The 26,642-nt window shown below is 38.3% G+C and overlaps 1 protein-coding gene and 1 long non-coding RNA gene across 2 annotated transcripts in view; one reads left to right on the top strand and one right to left on the bottom strand.

Moving 5' to 3' along the window:
• Positions 1-26,642, top strand: part of LOC143674223 (uncharacterized) — a 60,138-nt gene that overhangs the window by 13,704 nt on the left and 19,792 nt on the right. Inside the window, exon 2 of the long non-coding RNA XR_013170970.1 lies at positions 7,794-7,902. This is a non-coding gene — a long non-coding RNA (uncharacterized LOC143674223). The remainder of the gene's footprint in view (positions 1-7,793; positions 7,903-26,642) is intronic.
• SCP2 (sterol carrier protein 2) overlaps positions 1-26,642 on the bottom strand; it is a 177,072-nt gene that overhangs the window by 2,594 nt on the left and 147,836 nt on the right. The window contains exons 14-15 of the mRNA XM_077149616.1: positions 13,128-13,257; positions 1,194-1,273 (exon numbers count right to left, since the gene is read on the bottom strand). Coding sequence (XP_077005731.1) covers positions 1,194-1,273; positions 13,128-13,257 — 210 coding nt within the window. The remainder of the gene's footprint in view (positions 1-1,193; positions 1,274-13,127; positions 13,258-26,642) is intronic.

Consider the following 26,642-nt stretch of genomic DNA (forward strand, 5'->3'; position numbering starts at 1 on the left):
ACATTTGTTTAATTGCTTACAAAAAAACATTTTAAAAAAGGAAATAAGAATGGGAGTCAGATTTAGTTGTTTTATCCAAATTTTGCAAATTTCGAGGGAACCAAAGGATCAAGACCTAGAATAGATCAACCTGATCAATTATAATGGAAACAAGAGTCTTAAGTTTTGCTTTTGTTGTTACTCTTGTCTGGCTGAAAACTCATACTGGGCAACTGAAGAATCTAAAAAGATCCATACAAATTTGAGGATCAGGCAAATCTGTACAAGGGATAAATACTTTTTTTTGCATGGACAGGCTCTGGGGAATTGAACCCAAGTCTCTGGCATAGCAGGTGAGAATTCTGCCAGTGAGCCACCATTGCACTGCCCAGGGCAAATACTTTTAAGAAAAATGTAACTTAATCCAACAACTGTCTACTGAAAACCTAGGGAATGTCAGGCTTTGTGTTAAGCTCTGGAAACACAAAGATGAACAAGATGTGATTCCTTTCCTTGAGAAGCTCACATCTAATGGGGAAGAGATAGTCATATTATGACCAATGTAATGTGACCAGTGCTAAACTAGCAGTCCAATAAGTGGCATAGAAGAGGGACAGGCAACAGTTTCCTAACAACATGGAAAGTGTCCCTTGGAGCTAACATCTGAACTATTTTGAAAGAAAAGGGATCTGTAGTGAAAGACTGTTTAGGCAAAAAGATCTCATGGGTAAAGATATGAACTGTGAAAAGGTCATGCCTTTGTTCACACCTCTCCCTCCCTTCTGGAATGTTCTTCCTTTCCATCTGGGTATCACCAGCTTTTGATCATCCTTAGGACCCAGCTCAGCAGTTGCTTCCTGGTGGCCCAGGCAGACGTGACTGCTCCTTTCTCTGTCCTTCCCTGGTCACTAGCAGGTGTGGCCCCTTGGACTCCAGGCTGTACTTACTCGTTTGCAGATCTGTCTCCTACCAAACTATGGATGCCCTGAGAATGGGAACTATTTCTTACTTATCTGGACATTTCTAGCACTCAAGAGACTATCTGGCATATGATTTGCTCCACAAATAACTGTCATTAGTGAAGTGAACATTTTGGGGAACACTGAGCTTTGTGTGATTTAAACACTTGACATTTTGGACTATAAGGCAGGAGATGAGGTGGAAAAAGCCAGGAGACCCATCTACTAGAAGGAACTAAGTTTCATCATACTTACCGACTGAGGATTCATTTTACCAGTCATTAAAGCCAGTAAGTCCGAGTCAGCCATTGTGATTGTGCAGTCAGCTTTCTTATCTAAGACAAGACATATACAGGAGAAGGGAGGAGAAAATGGGGGTATTCAGTTTCATGTACACATTTTAGTCTAGAGTCACCACTGCATCAGAATCACACATAGTTCTGGAGCGGTGTGGGGAAACGGGTACTCACATACACGTCTATTGCAGCCTGGTAAAAATGTGGTATAAACCATAAGCAAAAGAGACGAATTTCAAAAGAGATGAATGATTAATTAAATTATGATATACTCATATAGTAGAATACAGTGCAATCACTATAAGAGATGATATGGATCTATATTTATTGATATGAAAAAATGTTTGTATTCATGTTATTGTTATGTCAATTATAAAACAAACTATAAGTATGATCCCAGTTTTGCTTAAAAAACAGGTGTACCCTATAATCCCTGCCTCCTGGTGTTAATGCCCTTGTGTAATCTCTTCCTCTGGAGTGTGGCAAAGGTAATGGGATGTCATGCCCATGATTATGCTACATTATATAAGACTGTCACGGGCACAGATTTGCTCTTACTCTTCCTGTTTTTGACGAAGGCTTAGCTGCCAGGTAGTGGACTGCCCATTAAGGCGGCTGTATGACAGGAAGCTGCAGCAGCCTTTAGGAGCTTTAGCTTATAGCCATAGAAAACTGAAGCTCTCAGACTCACAGCCCCTGGAAATGAATTCTGCCAACAACCTGAGTGAGCCAGAACACAGACCCTTCCCCAGCTGAGCCTCCAGATCAGAACCCAACCCTCGCCAATGCCTTCACTACAGCTTTATGAGACCCTATGCAGATGGCCCAGCTAAACATGCCCAGACTCATGACTCACAGAAACTGAGATGATAAATGTGTGTGTTATTTTATGCCATTAAGTTTGTGGTAATTGGTTACACAGTGATAGCAAATGAATACAGTTATCTAGATTGGGATTAACAAATTTTTCCTGTAAAGGGCCAGAGAGTAAGCATTTTAGTCTTTACAGAATAATCGGTCTCTGTCACAACTACTCAACTCTGCCTTGTAGTGCAAAAGCAGTCAAAGAGAATATATATACAAATGAGTGTGGCTGTGTTCCAATAAAACTTTATTTTCAAAATCAGGTGGTACAGTTTGCCAAATCCCAACCAACATCATTTCTGTTAACCCTAAAGAATACATAGGGCTCTATCTGGGATTCTACTAAAATTTCAACCATTAAGTTTACTTTCCAGAAACCTACAACCTCCAAATGGTTCCTAGGCCAGTTAAGTCCTGAAACCCAGAGGGGCCAACCTCTCCAAGAACATCAATTAGTTCCATCCCCTATCCCATATCATCAACAGCCCTTTCCAACATGAAAACCTTAGAATGGGCATAGCCCAAATGCCCCTAGAGATTGGGAAAAGGATCAAAGGAGAAGGAGGAGTTATAACAGGGAAGATAGGATTTAACAAATGAGTATGACTGCTGAATCATTATGTTGATATTTCTTTTAGTTTCCAGCATCTTGGAGCAGTTAGAGGGAAAAATCTGAAATTATGGAATGATAGCCCATACCAAACCTTGAAATTTGTTCTATAATTATTTGTTAAAATGTACTTTGAAATTTATTGCTTTTTGTATATATGTTATATTTCACAATTAAAAAGTTCAAAAAAGAAAAAACTAGGGAAAAAAGCCAACCCATTTCTGGTATACTGCACTTCAGCAGCTTTAACAAACCATAACATAGCTTCAAGAATATTCATCATGGCATCAATTTAACAGAAAAAGTAGAAGGAATAAACTAAATACCCACCCAAAGGGGACTGTACCATATTAAGGATTTATTGAAATGAATTTTTAAATGTTAATGGAAAATCTTCACAGTGTGTTTTTTAAAAATTAAAAGGTCACCTGATAATAAGTAATCTAAAAAAAAATCAGGTGATAGAGGAGGAAAAGATAGCTGTAAAACATATATACGACAAATAACATTCAGAATATATTCAGAACTACTATCATTCTGTAAGAAAAGGTTAGCTAAAACAATGAAAACCTGTATGGGGTGGGCCATGGTGGCTCAGCAGCAGAGTTCTCACCTGCCATGCCAGAGACCAGGGTTTGATTCCCAGTGCCTGCCCATGCCAACAAAATACAAAAAAAACCTGTAAGTGAATGTCCATGGTGGCTTTATTTGTAACTGTCAAAAACTGGAAACAACCCAAATATTTCTCAATTGGTGACTGGATAAATTACTCAACAACAAAAAGGAACATACTACTGAAAATACAAAAATAACGTATCTCACGCTATGCTCAGGGAAAAAAGCAGGTTCAAAAAGGTACATAACTGTACAATTCCATTTTTATGTCATTCTGGAAGAGACAGAAATCAGATTAGCAACTGCCAGATCGGAAGGTGGGAGAATGGGATTGACTACAAAGGGGTATAAGCGCACTTTTTGGTAAATTTTACTTTTTCTTTATTTTTACAAAGGAACACTCCCCTTCCCCCATCCCCCAGTAACCTCAAATCTATCTCTGCGAATTCGCTATTTCTAGTCATTTCTTGTAAGTGATATTATACAATATTTGTCCTTATGTGACTTGCTTATTTCACTGAGCATGTTTTAAGGTTCTTCCATGCTGAAGTATGTTTCATCACTTCATTCTTTCTTCTCATTCTTTCTTATGACTGAATAATACTCCATTGTATGCATGTACCACATTTTGCTGATGGATATTTGGGTTGTTTTCAGCTTTTGACTATTGTGAATAATGCTGCCCTAAACACTGGTGCCACTGGTCTCTCTGTTGGAGACCCTGTTTTCACTTCCTTTTGATATATACCTAGAAGTGGAATTGCCAGGCCATATCGTAATTTTATATTTCATTCTTTCTGGAACCACCCTATTGCATTCTACTGTGGCTACACCATTTCATATTCCCACCAAAAATGCACTGGAGTTCCACTTTCTGTGAATCTTCTTCAACATTAAGATTTCCCATTAAAAAAAAAATAACCATCCTTGTGGGTGTGAAATAATAGCTCAGTGTGGTTTTGATTTGTATTTCCCTAATGGCTAATGATGTTGAGCATCTTTTCATATGCTTATTGGCACAAGACCACTTTTTTGAGGTGATGGAAATATTTTATAGATCAATTTTAGTGGTTTGTACACAATTGCATATATTTGTCAAAATTCATAGAACTGTACATCTAAAAAGGATAATTTTATTGTATGTAAATTGTACCTCAATAAACCTGAGTTTAAAAAAAAAACTGACTCAAAGATGTGGAACAAATGAAACTCATGTACTGTAGAAGAGAAAGTAAAATAGTACACCCACATTGAAAAACTGTTTGGTTAAATTGGACCTTATAGCCTAGCAGTTTCACTGCAGGATACATGTCCAATGGAAACGAGTATGTGTGTCCACTGAAAGACATACATAAGAATGATCATAACAGCTTTATTCATAAAGCTCCAAACTGAAAACAATGCAAAGCTGCATCAAAAGTAGAATGAATAAATAAATTCTGGTGTATTCACATAGTAAATATGAACTACTATTTGCAAAAATATGAATGGACCTTACAATGCTGAGCAAAAGAAGTCTACCCTAAAAGAGTAACTATTGCATGGTTCCTTTTATACAAACTTCCAAAATAAATAAAATCATCTATAGTGACAGAATTTACAGTAGTGGTTCCTCTTCGGGCCGAGTACTGATGGGAGGGGTGGGAAGGAGGCTTTCTAGAGTGCTGGCAACATTATGTGTCCTAATGTAGGAGTTGTATTAGTTTGCAAACACTAATCAGTCTGTACACTTCAGATATATGTTTGTTACCACAGACTAGACTTCAATACATATTTTACAAAAAACAAAACAAAACAAAAAAATCAGGTAGTGACCTGGATTTGACCCGTGGGCCATAGTTTGCCAAACCTAATGGTGGCATTATGAGAGACAAATTATTTCATTTTGTTTCTCTATCCTTTCTTGTTTTTCTACAATGAGCATCTATTTCTTCTATAATAAGAAAAGTATAATGAAAAAAAAAAAAGACTGCACAACAAAGACTCTAGTGAATATCTCATAAATCACTCATATCTACCTTGGGCAAATAAGAGAGGTGAAGTGGAAAAAGAAAAATTCTCCAAGAATTAAAAATTTTCAGCCATTGTTTTAGGCAATCAATATAACAGCTGGCTCTTACTGCCATTAGTTTTAGCTCAAATTAACCCAACCTACAACACAAGTCACTTTCTTATCCCACCATACTGCTTTGTTTTTCTTCATTCCACTCATCATTTTCTGAAACTAGCTTAATTATTTGTATGTGTTTTCTGTTTCTATTTGTCCACTAGAATAAAATTTTATGGGGCAGGGACCTTGTCAGCCTTGTTCACTCCTTGGCACACAGAAACCAATGGATAATGAAAAGATAGAATAGATATATGGAGTTCAAAAGATTATCAATATTATGACCCAATAGTTAATCAGATCATCTGTGTCTTAATAGAAGGGACAGGTATAAACCCATAAGGTATATCACATGTCTATATTATTAAATAACTAAAATGAGATAGAAAAGAAAGGCTTTATTATATGACCTGTAATTCAAGGATAGTTTCCCTAAAAGACCAAAAGTTCAGTGGCTACGCCACCTTTGCCCTTAACAAAGTTTTATAACTGGAAAAATGGTCTGAAGCCTGGAAAATGAAGTAATTTACACAGAAAATCCAGTTTTCTTGCAGATACAAAACATCAAAAAAGCAGGTGCGAAAAAGCTGGCAAATTAAAATCTTTATACTTGCATTTGATCTTAATATTCCAAGAAAGGACTCTTTGGCCATTGAAAAGTGACTTTTGGAAATAATTCTGCTGCTGCTATCGCAATATGAGTATTTACTGAGTTCTCACTATCCTGAGCATTTCACATACATGGCTTCATTTTAATCCTTGCAACAACATTCTGAGGGTCAGAGAGGTCAGATAATTTGCCCAAGATCACACAGCTTATAGTGGCTGAACTAGCTCTGAACACAGCTAGTACTGACAAAGCCTGTACTCCCAAACGTTCTATTGCCTCTTCCTGTTACAGGAAGGATGTAAACATTCCTAACAGCTCAGCTTTAATTAGGCCTTATGAATTCATCAACATCTGATGAATCCCTGCTGTGCTCTCACTTTCTCAAGCCCATTTGAGGAGTCATGGACAAGCCTAATGCGTCCAAACAAAATTCATATTGGTTGGGGAGGAAGAAATCATTTACTGAGCATTTACTATGCCAGATGCTTTACATACATTATCCTCTTTATCCCACAACCACTCTCTGGATAGAAATTATTCTCACCATTTTCTAAATGAGACAATAGGGCTCAGGGAAGGTTTACACCTGGTAAGTGGATTCTACTGTACCTTGGGTGGGAGAGCCTGAGGTTTTTGTTATCATGTTCCCCACAAATGGGCAGCGTTGAGAACACAAGTAAATGCTGAGCGAGCAGAATAAAGGAATAGCAAGTGTCATGTTCATCAAAATTAGCTTTCTAAATATATGTTATATGAGTTGTTCTAAAGGAGAGGAGGGAGGGGCAGGATTCATGGAGAAGGCACTAAAAGGTACCCAGGCAGAAGAAAAGATTATGGAAGATACGCAAAATCTAAAAGCCCCTTTAATATAGCCTTCTGTAAAAAAAAAAAAAAAATGGATAAAAGATAAATAAATAATAGAGGGAATAAGGGGTAAAATAAATTGGGTAGATTGATATATTAGTGGTCAGTGAGAGGGAGGGGTAAGGGGTATGGGATGTATGAGTTTTTTCTTTTTATTTCTTTTTCTGGAGTGATGCAAACGTTCTAAAAATGATCATGGTGATGAATATGCAACTGTATAATGATATTGTGAGCCACTGATTGTACATCATGTATATGGGTAAAGATTTGTCAGTAAAAAAATATATGGCTCTCTAATCATTACCAAACTCTCAAGAGAATAAGCAAGTGAAATACTTTAAGTAACATCTTACTGCCTTAACAATAACTAAATCTTTCAGCACTGTGTGCCATGCCAAAAGAATTAGCAATTCTCTTTATGATGCCGGTTCATACTAGGACAGGTTATTAATGGTTTAACGTAGCTAATCTCTAACAAACAGTCATTTGTTGGTTCATGTAAACGGAGCTGGCAATTTCCAGTGGTTACTCTTACTGTAAAAGTCCATATTTCAATACCATTCCTGGCTGCCAACAAGTGTCAATTTCAGAAGAAGTCCTGCCCCAAGGTAAGATCCCCACAGGCTTGGAATGGAGCACCTAATGTGGGGAGAGCAGGGGACAAGGCTCTTCCAAAATTATTCAATACTTTCTGTAAGGGTATTCTTTCGTGACAACAAACACACACACAAAAAAAAAGGAAAAAAGGAGAAAAATCACTTTAACATCTGCGTAGATGATAGGATCCTCAAGTAACTTAAGAAAAAATTAGCACTATTGTATTGCTAAAGGTTCTTTCTATTTCTAAAAGCTAGAATCTAAATGAAACATTTCATTTTTGTTCCTACAGCCCCTGCATGGGAGCTCACAGGATGCAAATATGTAGTCATTTTCTGCCTATTCATTTTGGAAAAGAATGGACTACTGTACACATAATTCAGGAACCTTCTACCACAAAGGTATGCTGCTCACATCAGAAGCTCTTACTTCATGAATTTCTAGCTGAGTCCTTATTCAATGGTGCACATAACAGCACTTTTCTCCTATCTCCGGGCTCTAAACTCTATTCCAGGAGCTCAGCCAACCTCCTCTCCAACGTGAAGTGCCCCTGAATACTTATCTATTCTCTCACAGAAAGAAGCACGTCTCCCTCCATTCGAAGACTAACTCTCCCTCCACCTGTGCTCCTGATGTCATCCCCTCCCTCAGGACCTCCCTCGATATCAATAATAAAACTCTATAATCTTTGATAGACCTCCTCTTCCTACACAGCTTCCTGGGGTCATCCAATTTTACCTCAAATATCTCTAGTATCTGTGCTGTAACTCCTTCCTTTCTCACTACTAGCAGTCAGGCCGTCTCTTCTGTTCACTTAGACTGTACAACATCCAGCCTCCTAACTGCTCTCTGCATCTGGTCTCTCCCTTTCTAATTCATCAGGTCTAAGACACCAAATTCATCCTCCTAAACCCAGTTCTGACTTTCACTTTTCTACTTAAAAAGCTTAAAGAGATTGATTGATTTGAAATAACTTTCAAAATTCCTATTGTGGCATTTAAACCCACTCCAAAAATGCTGGTCCTAATCCACTGTATTTTTAAACTACACCAGGCTGTCTCTAACAGGGGAAATCTAACAGTACAATACAGCTACCACTTACTGATGTTAAGTGTCACTCATTCATTGTCATTCATTTTTAAATTATTTATTTTAATGGAGGTCTGCCATGTGTCAGGTACTATTCTAGGCACTGACGATGCAGCAGTGAAGGTAACAGGCAAAAAGCTCTGCCTGCATGGAGCTTACAACTGAAGTGGAAGAGACAGACAGTAAGCAAAGCAGTAAGAAAATTATCATATAGTATATAAGAGGGCAATAAATACTATGGAGAAAAATAAACCAGAAAAGGATGACAGAGAATGATAATTGGGGCATGATTTTTAAAATGGTGGTGAGGGGAGGTCTCAGAGAAGGTGGCATTTGAGCAATGATCCAGAGGAAATGAAGGAACTAGGCATGAGGATATATGGGGGAAGATGTTTCTAGGTAGAGGACACAGAGTCGAAAGCCCCTGTTATGGGTTGAATAGCGTCCCCACAAAATATAGGCTGAAATCCTAATTCCCACTCCCTTAAGAATGTGACCTCATACCAAAAATAGGGTTCTTACAGATGGAATTAGATAAGTTGAAATGAGGTCATACTGGAGTAGGCCAGGCCTTTAATCTAATATAACTGGTGTCATTATAAGAAAGAGGAGACAGAGACAGACACAGAGAAAAGACAGCCATGTGACAACAGAAGCAGAGACTGAGCTATACTACAAGCCAAGGAATACCAAAAATTGCCAGCCACCATCAGAAGCCAGGAGTAGGCATGGAACAGACTTCAGAGAGAGCCTGGCCCTTCTGTCACCTTGATTTAGAATTTCTAGCTTCCAGAGCTATAAGACAATACATTTTTGTAGGTCACAGGGTTTGTGTACTTTGTTATGGCAGCCCTAGGAAGGTAAGGCAGCCCCTGAACCAAGAAACAGCAATGAGGCCAGTGTGACTGGAGTAGAGTAAGTAAGGGAGAGAGGAGAAGACAGAGGAAACTGGGCCAGATCATGTGCCGCTATTTTAAGAACTCTGGCTTTTACTCTGAGTGAGCTGAAAGTCATTGGAGGATTCTGAGTAGAGAAGGGGCACAGTCCAACTCAAGTGTTCAAAGAATCATTCTGGCTGGACTGTGGAGAAGAACCTGTAGGGGGGTAAAGGTAGAAGCAGGGAAACCAGGCAAAAGATGATGATGCTTAGACCAGGGTGATAGCAGTGAAAGAGGACAGGATTTGCTGCTGGATTAGACTGGAGTGTTGAGAAAAAGAGGAGTCAAGGATGACTTCAAGATGTGTGGACTGAAGAACTGGTAGCATAGATGTAAAATTCACTGACATGAGGAAGACAGTGGGAGGAGTATGTAATTAACAAGACGAGGGAAGATGATCAGGAATTTAGTTTTACAATGTTAGGTCTGAGATACCCATTAAACAGGTAGATATATAACTTATTGTTTGGTGGATGGGTTCAGCCTGAAGATATAAATCTCGACATCATCAGTGTAAAGATTTTTTTTAAGGTAGTTTTTAAAGCAGGAGACTAGATGAGACCCCCAGAGAGTAAATAAAGATAGAAAAGAGAAGAGGTCCAATGACTACACTTTGGAGTACTCCATGTGTAGAGATCTGGAGATGAGAAAAAACTAGCAAGAGAGACTAAAAAGAAACGACCAGTAGGTAAGAAAAAAAAGAGAAATGACATTTTTCTTAATGTCATAAGATGAAGGCTAGGAATTAATCACTGAATTTAGCAATGTAGTAATCATTGGTGACTTTGACAAGTGATGAAGACAACAGCTGACTGGAATGGAGTCAAGAAAGACTACAAAGCAAGTAAACTGAGTCTAGTCAGGTCTTCCAAAGGCATATAACCACATCCATGTGCTTTATAAGCATTATCTCTAAATCCTCACACCATCCTATGAAATAAAAACTATTTATTATATGCATTTACAGATCAGAAAACTGAGGCTTAGAGAAGTTAAATAACTTACGCAAAGGTTGGAATCTATGAGTGGCAGGAGTTGAACCCAAGTTTGTCTGATTTCAAAGCCAAGGCTTTGACTCTATGACGGAGCATCTTAACACTTAGAAGGAAAAGTTTTGATCTATTCCTGTTCTAAGGACCTGTTGTTTTGTTTTAATTTTTTTATTGTATAATATAACATATATACAAAGCAAAGAAAGAAAAAAGCAATGGTTTCAAAGCACTCTTCAAAAAGCAGTTACAGGACACATCCCAGAGTTTGTCATGGGCTACCATATGATCCTCTCAGATTTTTCCTTCTAGCTACTCCAGAATATAGGAGGCTAGAAGGCATATATATATGTATGTATTTTTTTTTCAATCACAATTGACTTTCTTTTTTCTTTTTTGTGAAAAATAACATATGTACAAAAAAGTCAGTGGGGACAACCAAAGCAATACGCTGAGCCCCCAATCTCGGGGTGTGTTCATATGAAACTTAACCCCACAAAGGATAGGTCAAGCCTTAAAATTAGGCCTAAGAGTCACGCCCAAGAGAACCTCTTTTGTTGCTCAGATGTGGCCTCTCTCTCCAGCCAACACAACAAGCAAACTCACTGCCCTCCCTGTGCCTACATGGGACATAACTCCCAGGGCCTTCCTGGCAACGTGGGACAGAAATCCTAGAATGAGCTGAGACTCAGCATCAAGGGATTGGGAAAACATTCTCGACCAAAAGGGGGAAGAGCGAAATGAGACAAAATAAAGTGTCCTTGGCTGAGAGATTCCAAGCAGAGGGGTTATCCTGGAAGTTATTCTTATGCATTAGATATCACCTTGTTAGTCAAGATGTAATGGAGAGGCTGGAGGGAACTGCCTAAAACTGTAGAGCTGTGTTCCAGTAGCCATGATTCTTGAAGATGATTGTATAATGATATAGCTTTCACAATGTGACTGTGTAATTGTGAAAACCTTGTGTCTGATGCTCCTTTTATCTACCTTATCAACAGACAAGTAAAACATATGGAATAAAAATAGATAACAGGGGGAGCAAATGTTAAAATAAATTTAGACTGAAATGCTAGTGATCTATGAAAGGGAGGGGTAAGGGGTATGAGATGTATTAATTTTTTTCTGTTGTCTTTTTATTTCTTTTTCTGAATTAATGCAAATGTTCTAAGAAATGATTATGATGATGAATATGCAACTATGTGATGATATTGTGAATTACTGATTATATATGTAGAACGGAATGATCATAAGTTAAGAATGTTTGCGTTTGCTGTTATATTTTTTAAAAAGTAAAAAATTAATAAAAAAATAACATATATACAAAAAAGCAATAAATTTCAAAGCACAGCACCACAATTAGTTGGAGAACATATTTCAGAGTTTGGCCTGGGTTACAATTCCATAAGTTTAGGTTTTTACTTCTAGCTGCTCTTAGATACTGGAGACTAGAAGAGATATCAATTTAATGATTCAGCAATCATATTCATTTGTTAAATCCTATTTTTTTTGTATGACTCCACCATCACCTTTGATCTTTCTATTCCTCTCGTTAGGGGTGTTTGGGCTATGGCCATTCTAACTTTTTCATATTGGAAGGGTCTGTCACTAATATGGGGTAGGGTGATGGAACTATCTGATGTTCTGTAGAGGCTGGGCCCTCTAGGTTTCAGGACTTGTCATGGTCAGGTTCATGTGTCAACTTGGCCAAGTAGTGGCTGGGCAAGTACTGGCTTATCTGTTGCGATGAGGACATTTCATAGAATTAAATCATGATCATGTCAGCTGCATCCACAGCTGATTCCATTTGTAATCAGCCAAAGGGGCATGTCTTCTGCAATGAGTGAAGCTTAATCTAATCACTGAAAGCCTTATAAGGAGGATTCAGAAGAGAAAGGCTCTTCCTGTTTCGGCTGGTGAGCCTCTCCTGTGGAGTTCATCCAGACCCTCCATCGGAATCGTCGGCTATACAGCCTGCTCTGCAGATTTTGGGCTCTGCATTCCTGCGGTCACGTGAGACACTTTTATAAATTTTATATTTGTGACTGTTCCCTGTTGATTCTGTTTCTCTAGAGAACCCTAACTAATACAGCACTTATCTGGTCCAGGGACCCATCTGGAGGTTGTAGGTTTCTGGGAAGTTACTCTTGTGCATAGAACCTTTGTGGAATCTTATATATTGCCCTAGGTGTTCTTTAGGATTGGCTGGAATGGTCCTGGTTGGGGTTGGGCAAATTATGATACGTAGCAATGTGTAAGTGAAGATTCTGTATGAGCAACCTCCAGAGTAGCCTGTCGACTCTATTTGAACTCTCCCAGCCACTGATACTTTATTAGCTACACTTCTTTTCCCATTTTTGGTCAGGATGGAATTGTTGATCCTACCGTGTCAGGGCTGGACTTATCCTTAGGTAGGAGTCATCTCTCACGCTGTCAGGGAGACTTTCACCCTTGGATGTCATGTCCCACAAAGGAGGGAAAACCTACTGGTTTTTTAACAAAGGCCTTTACCTCTAAAGCAAGACCTTTTTTGGGCCACAAAAACTCGCGTTTCCTGGCTGACAGGCTTTGTGAACTTGTGCTCCTTCTTAAATGAAAACACCACTGACTTACCTGAGTTAGGAAGCACTGACCCTTTGCCATTCTTCACATCCACCACCCAGCAGGCTTCTTTACCCCCAGGGCCATCCTTCACTTTGAAGGCAAAAACACCACCAATTTTCTTCACAAACTCTTCCCCTTCCTGCAAAGGACAGTAACACTGGTAGTTACATTAGGTTCATCTCTCTGTCGTTTTTCCCCAAGCAAATTAAACGTTTAAATAGATACCTGACGTGGGCAGCTGGGCCAGCAGGCAGTCCCTGCTCCCTTAGGCTCTTTTACCTAGAGAAGTCTAAAACAGCACCAGGCAACACTCCTATATCTGCCAAATCTTTTGTTTAAAATGGCTTTTTGGATAGAAGGAAAAGGAGGATGAGGGGTAGCATGGCAGCATTTTTCTGCTGAAATAGTCTTCATTGTTGAAGCAATTTTTTGAAACATTTAGTCTGGCTTCTTTAAATCTAGGAACACTCCTCCCACCCCACCCCACCCCCACCTTTTTTTGCAGGTAAATTCCTTTAATAAATACTTTCAGTTCCCTACAATCAGAACTTAAAGGTAAGCAGTTCTGAGATCAAAGTCTTTTTTCTTTTTTCTTTTCTGGTTAACCCATTTTCTGGATTAGAATAAAGAATTATACAAGTAGTATACTACCCACCACTTACTTCTGGATCTTGGGAAATGAAACTGGCCTAAATATGAAAAAATAACCTTAGACTCTTAATTAGGTAGGTTGGTTTCCTCTCTCCCTTCATTCCTCTGTTCTTCTCCCCTTCATTCCAACTCTGCTTCCATCTTTCCTTCCTGAAATATTCATTAAGCAAGGCATTGTTCAGGCATCTAGGATATAGAGGTCGGGGTTAGAAAAGTAAATAGACTATAACCAGTACTGGAATACAGGGAAGCAGAGGGGATATGAGGAGCATGGAAGTGCAGCTAAGCTAGCCTGACAGGGTGAAGAGTGAAAGGATGACAATAATAAACTAAAACAACAATAATTTTATTGAAAAAAATTTTTTTTAGAGAAGAGACACATTTCACTGTTGAAAAAATTTTAAAATATTGATAAGCAGAAAGAACATATAAATCATTCATAATTTTATCACCCAAAGCAAATCATATTTTGGTTTAAATCTCCATCTTTTGTCTCTGTATATATATATATTTGAATGGAATCACACTGTATTCTACTTTTCTGTTTAAACATTTTCCACACAATTTTAAATGGGTAAATATAGTTTTTAATTTAAATATGTATCATACTTTTCTTAACCAAATGCCCTTCTACTTGCTATTTATGCTAGTTCTAATTTCTGGCTCTTATAATAATGCTGTGAATAACATTCTTATAGCTACATATTTTTACAAAATCTCATTTATTTAAGGATAAATTCCTAAAATTAAACTTCGCGAATTAAGAACGCTGAATTTGTAATCAGATAGTATACAATGTGAACTCCTGCTCTGACCCATAGTTCTATAATTCTGGGCAAGTCTTGGTTTTCTTATTTTTTAAATGGAAATAATAACAACAGATATCCTCATAGGGTATGATAATTAAATTATGTATATACCCACAAAGTACAGAATAACTGCTCAATACATAATAGCATTTTTCTTATTTTATTCCATGATGTGTCTGCTATATATGTGAAAATGTAGCTTTATAATGTACTTTGCTCTTTGGTATGGCAAATTCCCACCAAAATTCCTCTCTTCCAAATATTCGTGGCTATTCTTGATTTTTTTTTTTTTTTTTTACTTTTTTCCCTCTCTATATGTAGTCTGTAATCCGTTTGTTAGTTTTCTCTCCCCATATACCAGTGGACTTAGATGAGGTTTACATAAAATATATGGTTACATTTGGGGGAGAAGTAATATCTTTACAATATTAAGTCTCCCCAACCATGAGTATAATACAGCTTCGAGTTTTGTTTAATGTTCCTTGATAAAATTTTCAGTTTTTTCCAACATGGGCTGTTGTACATTTCTTGATAATTTATTTTTAGGTATTTTATATCTGATATTTATATTTTATACCTTATAAAGATATTTTATATCTTTTTATCATTTATTTATAATCACATATTTTATTAAAATATTCTTTTTCATTATACTTTATGACTCGGTTATTACAAATATACAGAAAATATATTAAAGTTTGCATATTTATTTTTAAACTGGCTACTTTATTGCCCTCTCTTATTAGTTCTAATAGCTTTTATTTCAGCCTTATATCTCTGCAATAATTTATATCCAAGATTCTTCCATTTAGTTTATAATATTCATTCTTTTAATAGCAATTTAATTGTTCGCTATGTTTAGGCATGGTGCTGAGTACCACTTTACTCAACAGTTATTACCCTTGAAGTGCTGACATAAACTGGCATCAGATAACTAACTTATGTTTCTAGGATGCAGAGAGCCTGGCCTAAGCTTTTTCTTTTCTTTTTATTGTGTTTGTTTTATAATAGCTTTATTGAGATATAATTTACACACTATAAAATTCACACTTTAAAAGTATATGCCAGTTTTTTTAGAAAAAGAAATACAAGGCATCAAAATTGGAAAGGAAGAAGTAAAACTATCACTGTTTGCAGATGATATGATACTATACGTAGAAAACCCAGAAAAATCCACAACAAAATTACTAGAGCTAATAAATGAGTACAGCAAAGTAGCAGGCTATAAGATCAACATTCAAAAATCTGTAGCTTTTCTATACACTAGTAATGAACAAGCTGAGGGGGAAATCAAGAAACGAATCCCATTTACAATCGCAACTAAAAGAATAAAATACCTAGGAATAAATTTAACTAAAGAGACAAAAAACCTATATAAAGAAAACTACAAAAAACTGCTAAAAGAAATCACAGAAGACCTAAATAGATGGAAGGGCATACTGTGTTCATGGATTGGAAGACTAAATATAATTAAGATGTCAATCCTACCTAAACTGATCTACAGATTCAATGCAATACCAATCAAAATCCCAACAACTTATTTTGCAGAATTAGAAAAACCAATAAGCAAATTTATCTGGAAGGGCAGGTTGCCCCGAATTGCTAAAAACATCTTGAGGAAAAAAAACAAAGCTGGAGGTCTCGCGATGCCGGACTTTAAGGCATATTATGAAGCCACAGTGGTCAAAACAGCATGGTATTGGCATAAAGATAGATATATCGACCAATGGAATCGAATAGAGTGCTCAGATATAGACCCTCTCATCTATGGACATTTGATCTTTGATAAGGCAGTCAAGCCAACTCACCTGGGACAGAACAGTCTCTTCAATAAATGGTGCCTAGAGAACTGGATATCCATATGTAAAAGAATGAAAGAAGACCTGTATCTCACACCTTATACAAAAGTTAACTCAAAATGGATCAAAGATCTAAACATTAGGTCTAAGACCATAAAACAGTTAGAGGAAAATGTAGGGAGATATCTTATGAATCTTACAACTGGAGACGGTTTTATGGACCTTAAACCTAAAGCAAGAGCACTGAAGAAAGAAATAAATAAATGGGAGCTCCTCAAAATTAAACACTTTTGTGCATCGAAGAACTTCATCAAGAAAGTAGAAAGACAGCCTACACAATGGGAGATAATATTTGGAAATGACATATCAGGTAAAGGTCTAGTATCCAGAATTTATAAAGAGATTGTTCAACTCAACAACAAAAAGACAGCCAACCCAATTACAAAATGGGAAAAAGACTTGAACAGACACCTACCAGAAGAGGAGGAAATACGGATGGCCAAGAGGCACATGAAGAGATGCTCAATGTCCCTGGCCATTAGAGAAATGCAAATCAAAACCACAATGAGATATCATCTCACACCCACCAGAATGGCCATTATCAACAAAACAGAAAATGACAAGTGCTGGAGAGGATGCGGAGAAAGAGGCACACTTATCCACTGTTGGTGGGAATGTCAAATGGTGCAACCACTGTGGAAGGCAGTTTGGCGGTTCCTCAAAAAGCTGAATATAGAATTGCCATACGACCCAGCAATACCACTGCTAGGTATCTACTCAAAGGACTTAAGGGCAAACACACAAACGGACATTTGCACACCAATGTTTATAGCAGTGTTATTTACAATTGCAAAGAGATGGAAACAGCCAAAATGTCCATCAACAGAAGAATGGCTAAACAAACTGTGGTATATACATACGATGGAATATTATGCAGCTTTAAGACAAGATAAACTTATGAAGCATGTAATAACATGGATGGACCTAGAGAATATTATGCTGAGTGAGTCCAGCCAAAAACTAAAGGACAAATACTGTATGGTCCCACTGATATGAACGGACATTCGAGAATAAACTTGAAATATGTCCTTGGTAACAGAGTCCAGCAGGATTTAGAAACAGGGTAAGATAATGGGTAATTGAAGCTGAAGGGATACAGACTGTGCAACAGGACTAGATACAAAAACTCAAAAATGGACAGCACAATAATACTTAATTGTAAAGTAATCATGTTAAAACACTGAATGAAGTTGCATCTGAGCTACAGGGTTTTTTTTTTTTTTTTTTACTATTATTACTACTTTTATTTCTTTTCTCTATATTAACATTTTATATCTTTTTCTGTTGTGTTGCTAGTTCCTCTAAACAGATGCAAATGTACTAAGAAACGATGATCATGCATCTATGGGATGATGTTAAGTACTGAGTGCATATGTAGAATGGTATGATTTCTAAATGTTGTGTTAATTTCTTTTTTTTTTTCCGTTAATAAAAAAAAAAAAGGTATATGCCAGTTTTTTTAAAGTATATTCAGAACTGTGCAACCAATGCCAGCCACCGTTTAATTTAAGAACATTCTCATAACCCCCTAAAGAAACCCATACCCATTAATAGTCTCTCTCCACTCTCTACTCTTGCCAGCCCCTGGCAACCACTACTGTACTTTCTATCTCTATACATTTGCTAATTCTGAATAGTTAGTATTCAGAATTATTTCATTCCCTTTTATTAGTATTTCATTCCCTTTTATTAGTAAATTATTCCATTGTAGTATGGATATAACACATGTTTATTTATTCATTGGCTGATGGACATCTGGATTGTTTCAACCTTTTGGCTATTATGAATAAAGCTGCTATGAACATTTGTGTGCAAGTTTTTGCGTGGACATATATTTTCATTTATCTTGGGTATATATACCTAGTGTTCTAGTTTGCTAGCTGCCGGAATGCAACACACCAGAAATAGACTGGCTTTCAATAAAAGGGGATTTATTTAGTTAACATATAGTTCTTCAGAGGAAAGGCAGCTAACTTTCAACTGAGGCTCTTTCTTACATGGGAAGGCACAGGGCGATCTCTGCTGGCTTTTTCTCTAGGCCTCTGTGTTCTAACAACTTTCCCTGGGTGATTCCTTTCTGCATCTCCAAAGGCCTGGGCTGAGCTGCAAGTGCTGAGATGAGGTATTCTGAGCTGCTTGGGCTGTGCTAGTTGAGCTCTCTCATTTAAGCACCAGCCAATTAAATCAAACATCATTCTTTGCAGCAGGCACGCCTCCTAGCCGACTGCAGATGTAGTCAGCAATAGATGAGGATGACATGCCACTGGCTTATGTCCACAGCAATAGAACTAGGCACCTTTACCTGGCCAAGTTGACACCTGAATCTAACTACCACAACTTAAACTTGCTAGATCATATGGTAACTCTATGTTTAACTTTTTGAGAATTGCCCCAAAGTGTTTTACTAAAGTGGCCACACCATTTTCCAATCCCTATCAGCAATGAATAAGTGTTCCAATTTTTCCTCCTTGACACTTGCTATTGCCTACAATCTTTAATTTCAGTCATCCTATTAGGTGTGCCAGTCTTTCTCTTATACATAGGAAACAAATTTGAGTCCATTTGGAAAGACCCAAAGGTCTAACGGCTTCCAAGAAGTTGTTCTAAACATAATTAACTTGCTTCATACCAGGAAAACCTTGGGCCTACTTATCTCAGCAGTTATGGAGGCATCTCTTACATGTGGGTATCCTCAAATTAACTAATGATAATTTCTCTTTATACCAAGAGCCAAAATGACTATCAGTTTTTTAAGTGAAAGAGAATTTTCCTTATTTTGGCTTTCCTTAAAATAGCTCATTCAAGTTAAAGTTAAATTTAGGAAAAATTATTAATAACAATAATCTTTTGGGTACGCTTTGGAATTTTCAAGTGCTTTTACATACATTATATCTTTAATCCTTAAAGAGTCCTATATGTAGTTGGGCAGGCATTATAATAGCCCATTTGCAGGCAAAACAATTGAGACTCTTAAAAGTTAAGAACCCTGAAAATAGTCTCTATACTGCCATCAAGGAATCCATCTAACATGACCCAGGTTGGTGTGGTGGTTGGAAACTCAATGTATCCCAGAAAAGTATGTTCTTAAAGTTAATCCATTCCTGTAAGCGTGGACCCATTGTAAGCTGCTATGTGCCTTGCCGTGTGCCAGGATCACCAGCAGCTGGTCTTCAAGAAGAAGGCACTGTCTTGATGATGGCTCGATTTAGATATTTTCAAAGCTTCAAGACCATAAACTTGTAAGCTAATGAATTCCCATTGTTAAAAGCTAACCCATTTTATGGTATCGGCTTTCTGCAGCCTAGCAAACTAAAACACCACTAACATAATCCAAAAAACACTTTCAAGTTCAGATTTCTTCAATGGCTCTCCATCACCAACAGGATGAAGACTATCTTTACATATCATTCAAAATTCTTCATGATCTGGAAAATATTTGTTCATCTTTATCTCCAGCCACTTCCCATCCTCCTCAGCTTTATGTTCTAACATAAAAATACTGAACATTCTGAATTCCACAAATGTATGTGCCAAGTTCTCCCCTATCTTCATGCTCTTGCTCATGCCTCTCCTAGGACATCCCCACCGCTACCAATTCCCCACTCACCCTTGACCTCATCATTCAAGTCTCAGCTCACCCACTAACACTTTTGGGAAGGCTTCTCTGTTTACCAGACACTGTTGGCCCTTTGCACATGTACCTACTAAACTTTAAAGTATACTCATGTTAAATCAGCTATTTTTTGTTGGAAAACTTTTTTCATATCTAATTCACCACTAAACATTATGTTTCCTGAGGGCAGAGATGTACAGTTAATAAGCAGAACAAGCAGAACTCATCAGCAGCTTGGTTTTAGCCCACATTCAATGCTCCTTCCACCATACCATACTGAAAAGTAGGTTACATCAATACTTTCAAACTTTATTCTATGACAGCAGAGCTGTTTCCTTCACCATCAAATGAATTAAAAGAAAGGTCAAAGTCTTCTTCACATTCTTTGAAACTTTTTACTTCTCAAAGTTTTATAAAGATAATCAGAAGTAATGCTGGTGTGCTGGGCCACCCAAGAGTCAGATTTCATTGTGGACACAGCAGCCTATGAATACTTTGATGGGAACCTATGCCATCTACTTGTACAATGCCTCAGGAAGACAGTTATGAGCAGATACTAACAAGTTAGAGCAGGAAAATACCAGCAAATATTTAGAAATTCTACCTGTGCACTCGGAGAGAAATTCCTACAATATGACTATTCATCCTCCCACCTCCTCAAGACAGACATATATATAACTGTGTACTTGCTGTTACTTTTGAGAACCAAATGATCTGCTTATAAAACCACAAGCCTGGAAGTGAGAGAGGGTAAGGAAATAGACAAGGAGAAAAGAGTTCAAAAGAGAAAGAAAATATGTGTTTGTTGTGAAACGAGATCATTAGTACTCAAAATTCTAAGTGCCTCCTTGCATGAAGAAAAGTACTTCTTTCTGAAAAACTTAGAAGGAAAAAAACATTAAGACAGAATTCAAAGAAGGGCAAGAGTATTGCTAACAAAGACTAAAGCAGAAATAAAATCTCTTGCCAGGCTTTCTTTGCTAATGCAAATAAAGCATGAATTGACAAAAGATTTAAGACTTTCATTTTCTAGTCCTGCAAACATTTAGGAAATTGACAATCGTGGGAAGGAGAAAAGAATCAAGAAGACAAAGTCTATGGGAGTGATGCTATGGAGGAGAAAAGAATTAAAATGGGAGTAAGAGGCATATATTTGCAAAGCTAAAAGATAACTGTAAAATAAAAGCAGCACTGCTTTGTTATTTCCAGTAATGAAGTATTCAATGATAGGTAAATATAGCCATACCTTATCTCATAGATACTCTCTAAACTAATTATTTTTTATTTTACTTTATTTTAACAGAAAATAGGCCTGAAAAAAATGGAGCAATTTGGTAGAAGCAATTATTCTACGAGTTGCTCTGCAGGCAAATTTTGGTGGCATGAAAAAAAACATAAAATTTTTTAACTGAGCCCCAAAACCATAAAATTTTCTAACGGAACCCCTGTGGAGTCCATCCAACTTCCACATTTTACAGTGATTACTTGCAATTTAAAAAACCACAAAACCAAATATTGAGATTTTTTTTCCTACTAGATTGGCAGGGATTAAAGCAAACAAACAAACAAAAAAACCTAGGTAACACAGTACTGGAGAAAGCACGGAGACTCATGAAGAGTAAGTTTGTAAATTAGTAACCTCTTTCAGGTGGGCAGTTTGACAATTTTCCCCTTTAATTATCTATGCTAAGGTGATCACAGTTAAAGACAAGGGCTAAAGGAAATTTATTACAGCATTGTTTTACTTGCAAAATTTAGATACACTGAGGTGTTCATCAAAGGAGGTTGGCTAAATGATGATACATACATTCAAATGCATACTATGAGGTCATTAGAAATTATGATAAGGACTTATATTTATGGGTATGGAACATACTGTGAAGAGGGAAAAAAATTATAAGAGAATATTTAGTCATACAGGTGCTGCCCACAACATACCGCCAAGAGAAAAAAGGAGGTTATAAAACCACAGGTAGCCCCATGTAAATACATCTCCTATAAGATGGTGGCGGCTAGTGCAGAGAGCCTGAAGTGGTGGGACAGTCCATAGCTCCTGAGCCAGTGCCTGCCCACCTGGGAGCTGGCCCTGCTCTACCTCAGGAAGGTGGGTGATCATTATGTAAATCCTAGAAACAGAGGGTTCTACAACAATCACACCAGCTGTGTTCCCACACTGCAATCACCTCAGATGTTACGAAGTCCTCTAGATTACAAGGGAGTTGAGATATGTACAAAATTTCACATTGTGGCTCTAACAAGAGTGAAATACACATCTTAATCTTAAATAGCTTCAATATTTTATGTATGTTAGCCTACTCTGATCATCTTAATAGATGTATAATTTGAATTGTGTGACTGTGGCTATAATTGTGCCTTGCGTGTATGTGCTCAAAATTAGAAGCAATAATGAAAACCCAAGATTGTCTCCAAGTCTGAAACAGTAAACTAAGTATCTAATTTTACCCGAAGCTATTTTGTAGAGCTACTGGTAGACTGTCTTAGTATGATTAGATCTGACATAATTTTTTTTTAAATCAGCATATATTATAAAGTTATACAAAATTGTGCGTTTATATACAGAGATACAAATGCTAGAAAGGAGATTAATGGCTGTTAACAACGTAGTGAGCTCTGAGTGGTGGAATAACAGAAAATTTTAAAAAAATTTTTTATGTTCCTAAAGTTAAACATTTTTTTAATTAGCATCCTTTTCTCCACAAGAAAAAAAAATTAAAAACTGTTTTTTTAAAAACTCAAGCACAAAGTATTTCTTATTAAAAACAATTTAGATATCAGAAAACTTAAAAAGTCCATTTTAAATTTTATTCTTTTGAATAATTCCGAGTAAGATCTTTTTAGTTCATGAGGAAATTACACCAAAATAAATTAGAGGCCCATTACATATGAACTTTGTCCATAATTTAATATCTTCCTGACAAAGAAAGGCCTGAAAAAGAATAAGGGTTAGCCTTTCCCCTGAAGTAAGATTTTAACAGCATTTCACTCTAGTTCTTTTAGTATATCATGGGGTACCTAGAAGTACAATAGATGGGCTAGTCTACTAAATTCTTGTTTGAGCTGTATAAACAAAAGAGTTCTAGGTCAAGTGAACAGAAGTCTAACTTGAATTACAAAAATAGAGAGCCATGAACCCTCAGTCAATTTCCAGACTTGGGACAGTTTATAGACACAGAGCCCTTTGAATGACGGGGAGGCCAGATCCCTTTGGAGGAGGGCCCTGTTACAACTGCCACAAATTTATACTGTTAATCATCCTCCAAGCCTTCCTAAGGAGACGGATGGACTTTTACCAGAGTAACTGTACATTGGGGAAAAGGAAATGATCAGATATTTGGGGGCTTTTTAGACACTGGTTCAGAAGTGACATTAATTCCAGAAAACCCAAAACGTCACTCTGGTCCATTAGTTAGACTGGAGGCTTATGGACGTCAAGCGATTGATGGAGTTTTGGCTCAGGTCCGTCTCACAGTGGGTCCAGTGGGCCCCCAGACTCATTCTGTAGTTATTTTCCCAGTTCCAGAATGCATAATTGGAATAGATATACCAAGCAACCAGCAGAATCCCCATACTGGCTCTCTAACTTGTGGAGTGAGGGCTCTTATGGTAGAAAAGGCCAAGCAGAAGCCACCAGAACTGTGTAAACCAGAAGCAATACTGGATTCCTGGAGGGATTGCAGAGATTACTGCCACTCTTAAGGACTTGAAGGATGTAAGGGGGGTGATTCCCACTACATTCCATTCAACTCTCCTATTTTTGACCTGTACAGAAAACAGATGGGTCCTGGAGGATGACAGTGGATTATCGTAAGCTCAACCAGGTGGTAACTCCAATTGCAGCTGCTGTTCTGGATATGGTATCATTGCTTGAGCAAATCAATATATCTCCTAGTACCTGGTATGCAGCTATTGCTCTGGCAAATGCGTTTTTCTCAATAGCTATTAGTAAGGACCGCCAGAAACAGTTTGCTTTTAGCTGGCAAGGTCAGCAATATACTTCCACTGTCCTACCTCAGGGGTCTATCAACTCTCCAGCATTATGTAATACTCTTGTTCACAGCGATCTTGATCATTTCTCCCTCCCACAAGACATCACACTGGTCCATTATATTGATGATATCATGTTGATTGGACCTAGTGAGCAAGAAGTAGCAACTACTCTAGACTTATTGGTAAGGCATTTGTGTTTCAGATGATGGGAGATAAATCCAACAAAAATACAGGGACCTTCCACCTTGGTGAAATTTCTAGGTGTCCAATGGTGTGGGGGATGTCGAGATATCCCTTCTATGGTGAAGAAGTTGCTGCATCTGGCCCCTCCAACAACCAAAAAGAGGCACAATGCCTAGTTGGTCTCTTTGGATTTTGGTGACAACATATTCCCCATTTGGGTGTGCTACTCCAGCCCATTTATCAAGTGACCAGAAAAGCAGCTAATTTTGAATGGGGACTTGAACAAGAGGAGGCTCTATGACAGGTCCAGGCTGCTGTACAAGCTGCTCTGCTATTTGGACCATATGATCCAGCAGACCCAATGGTGCTGGAAATTTCAGAGGCAAATAAGGATGTTGTCTAGAGCCCTTGGCAGGCCCCTATAGGGGAATCACAATGCAGATCCTTAGGATTTTGGAGCAAAGCCCTACCATCTGCTGCAGATAACTACTCTTCTTTTGAGAAACAGCTTTTGGCCTGCTCCTGGGCTTTAGTAGAGACTGAATGCTTAACTATGGGCCACCAAGTTACCATGAGACCTGAGTTGCCCATCATGAGCTGGGTGCTGTCTGACCCATCAAGCCATAAAGTTGGGTGTGCACAGCAGCACTCCATCATGAAATGGAAATGGTGTATACGAGATAGGGCCAGAGCAAGCCTGAGGGCACAAGTAAGTTACATGAGGAAGTGGCCCAGATGCCCATGGTCTGCACTCTTGCCATATTACCTTCTCTTTCCCAGACCAGAGCTATGGCCTCTTGGAGAGTTCCTTACAGTGAATTGACTGAGGAAGAGAAAACTCGGACCTGGTTTACAGATGGTTCTGTACAATATGCAGGTACCACCTGAAAGTGGACAGCTGCAGCACTCCAAAACCTTTCTGGGGTGTCCTTGAAGGACAGTGGTGAGAGGAAATCATCCCAGTGGGCAGAACTTCGAGCAGTGAACCTGGTTGTTCATTTTACTTGGAAGGAGAATTGGCCAGAAGTGCATTTGTATACTGACTCATGGGCTGTTGCTAATGGTTTGGCTGGATGGTCAGGGACTTGGAAAAAGCATGATTGAAAAACTGGTGACAAAGAGGTCTGGGGAAGAAGTATGTGGATAGACCTCTCTGAGTAGGCAAAAAACATGAAGAAATTTGTGTCCCATGTAAATGCACACCAGAGGGTGAGTTTGGCAGAGGGAGGTTTTAATAATCAAGTGGATAAGAGGACCCGTTCTGTGGATACCAGTCAGCCTCTTTCCCCAGCAGCTCCCATTGCCCAAGGGGCTCATGAACATAGTGGCCATGGTAGTAGGGATGGAGGTCATGCCTGGGCTCAGCAACATGGACTTCCACTCACTAAGGCTGACCTGGCTACAGCCAATACTGAGTGCCCAATCTCCCAGCAGCAGAGACCCACACTTAGCCCCCTATATGGCACTGTTCCCCAAGGTGACTAGGCAGCTGCATGGTGGCAGATTGATTACACTGGACCACTCCCTTCATGGAAAGGGCAGCAATTTGTTCTAACTGCAATAGACACATACTCCAGATATGGGTTTGCTTTCCCTACATGCAATGCTTCTGCCAAAATTACCATCCGTGGACTTACGGAATACCTTATCCATCGTCATGGTATTCTACACAGCATTGCTTCCGGGCAATGAACACACTTCAAAACAAATGAAGTGTGGGAATGGGGACATGCTCATGGAATTCTCTGGTCTTACCATGTTCCCCATCTTCCAAAGGTAGCTGGATGGATAGAATGGTGGAATGGCCTTTTGAAAACTTGATTATGGTGCCAACTAGGTGGCAATACCTTGCAGGGCTGGGGTGATATTCTCTAGGAGGCTGTGTATGCTTTGAATCAGCATCCACTGTATGGTGTTGTTTCTCCCATAGCCAGGATTCAAACGGGTCCAGGAACCAGGGGGTAGAAATGGGAGTGGTACCACTCACTATTACCCCTAGCAACCCACTAGGAAAATTTTTGTTTCTTGTCCTTGCAACTTTGAGCTCTGCTGGTCTACAGGTTTTAGTTCCAGAAGGGGGGATGCTTCCACCAGGAGAAATAACAATGATTCCACTGAACTGGAATCTAAGATGCCACCTGGTCACTTTGGGCTACTCATGGCCCTGGATCAACAAGCCAAGAAGGGGATTATTTTACTGGCTAAGGTGACTGAACCTGACTATCGGGGGGAAACAGGCCTGCAAGTACACAATGGAGGTAAAGAAGAGTTTTCTGGGAAGACAGGAGATCCCCTAGGGCGTCTCTTAGTACTGCCATGCCCTGTGATTAAAGTCAACAGAAAACTGCAACAACCCAATTCAGGCACGACTACCAATGAATGGCTCTGAAACTTTAGGAAT

Source organism: Tamandua tetradactyla, chromosome 2 (genome assembly GCF_023851605.1).
Source record: "Tamandua tetradactyla isolate mTamTet1 chromosome 2, mTamTet1.pri, whole genome shotgun sequence".
Taxonomy (NCBI): Eukaryota; Metazoa; Chordata; class Mammalia; order Pilosa; family Myrmecophagidae; genus Tamandua; species Tamandua tetradactyla.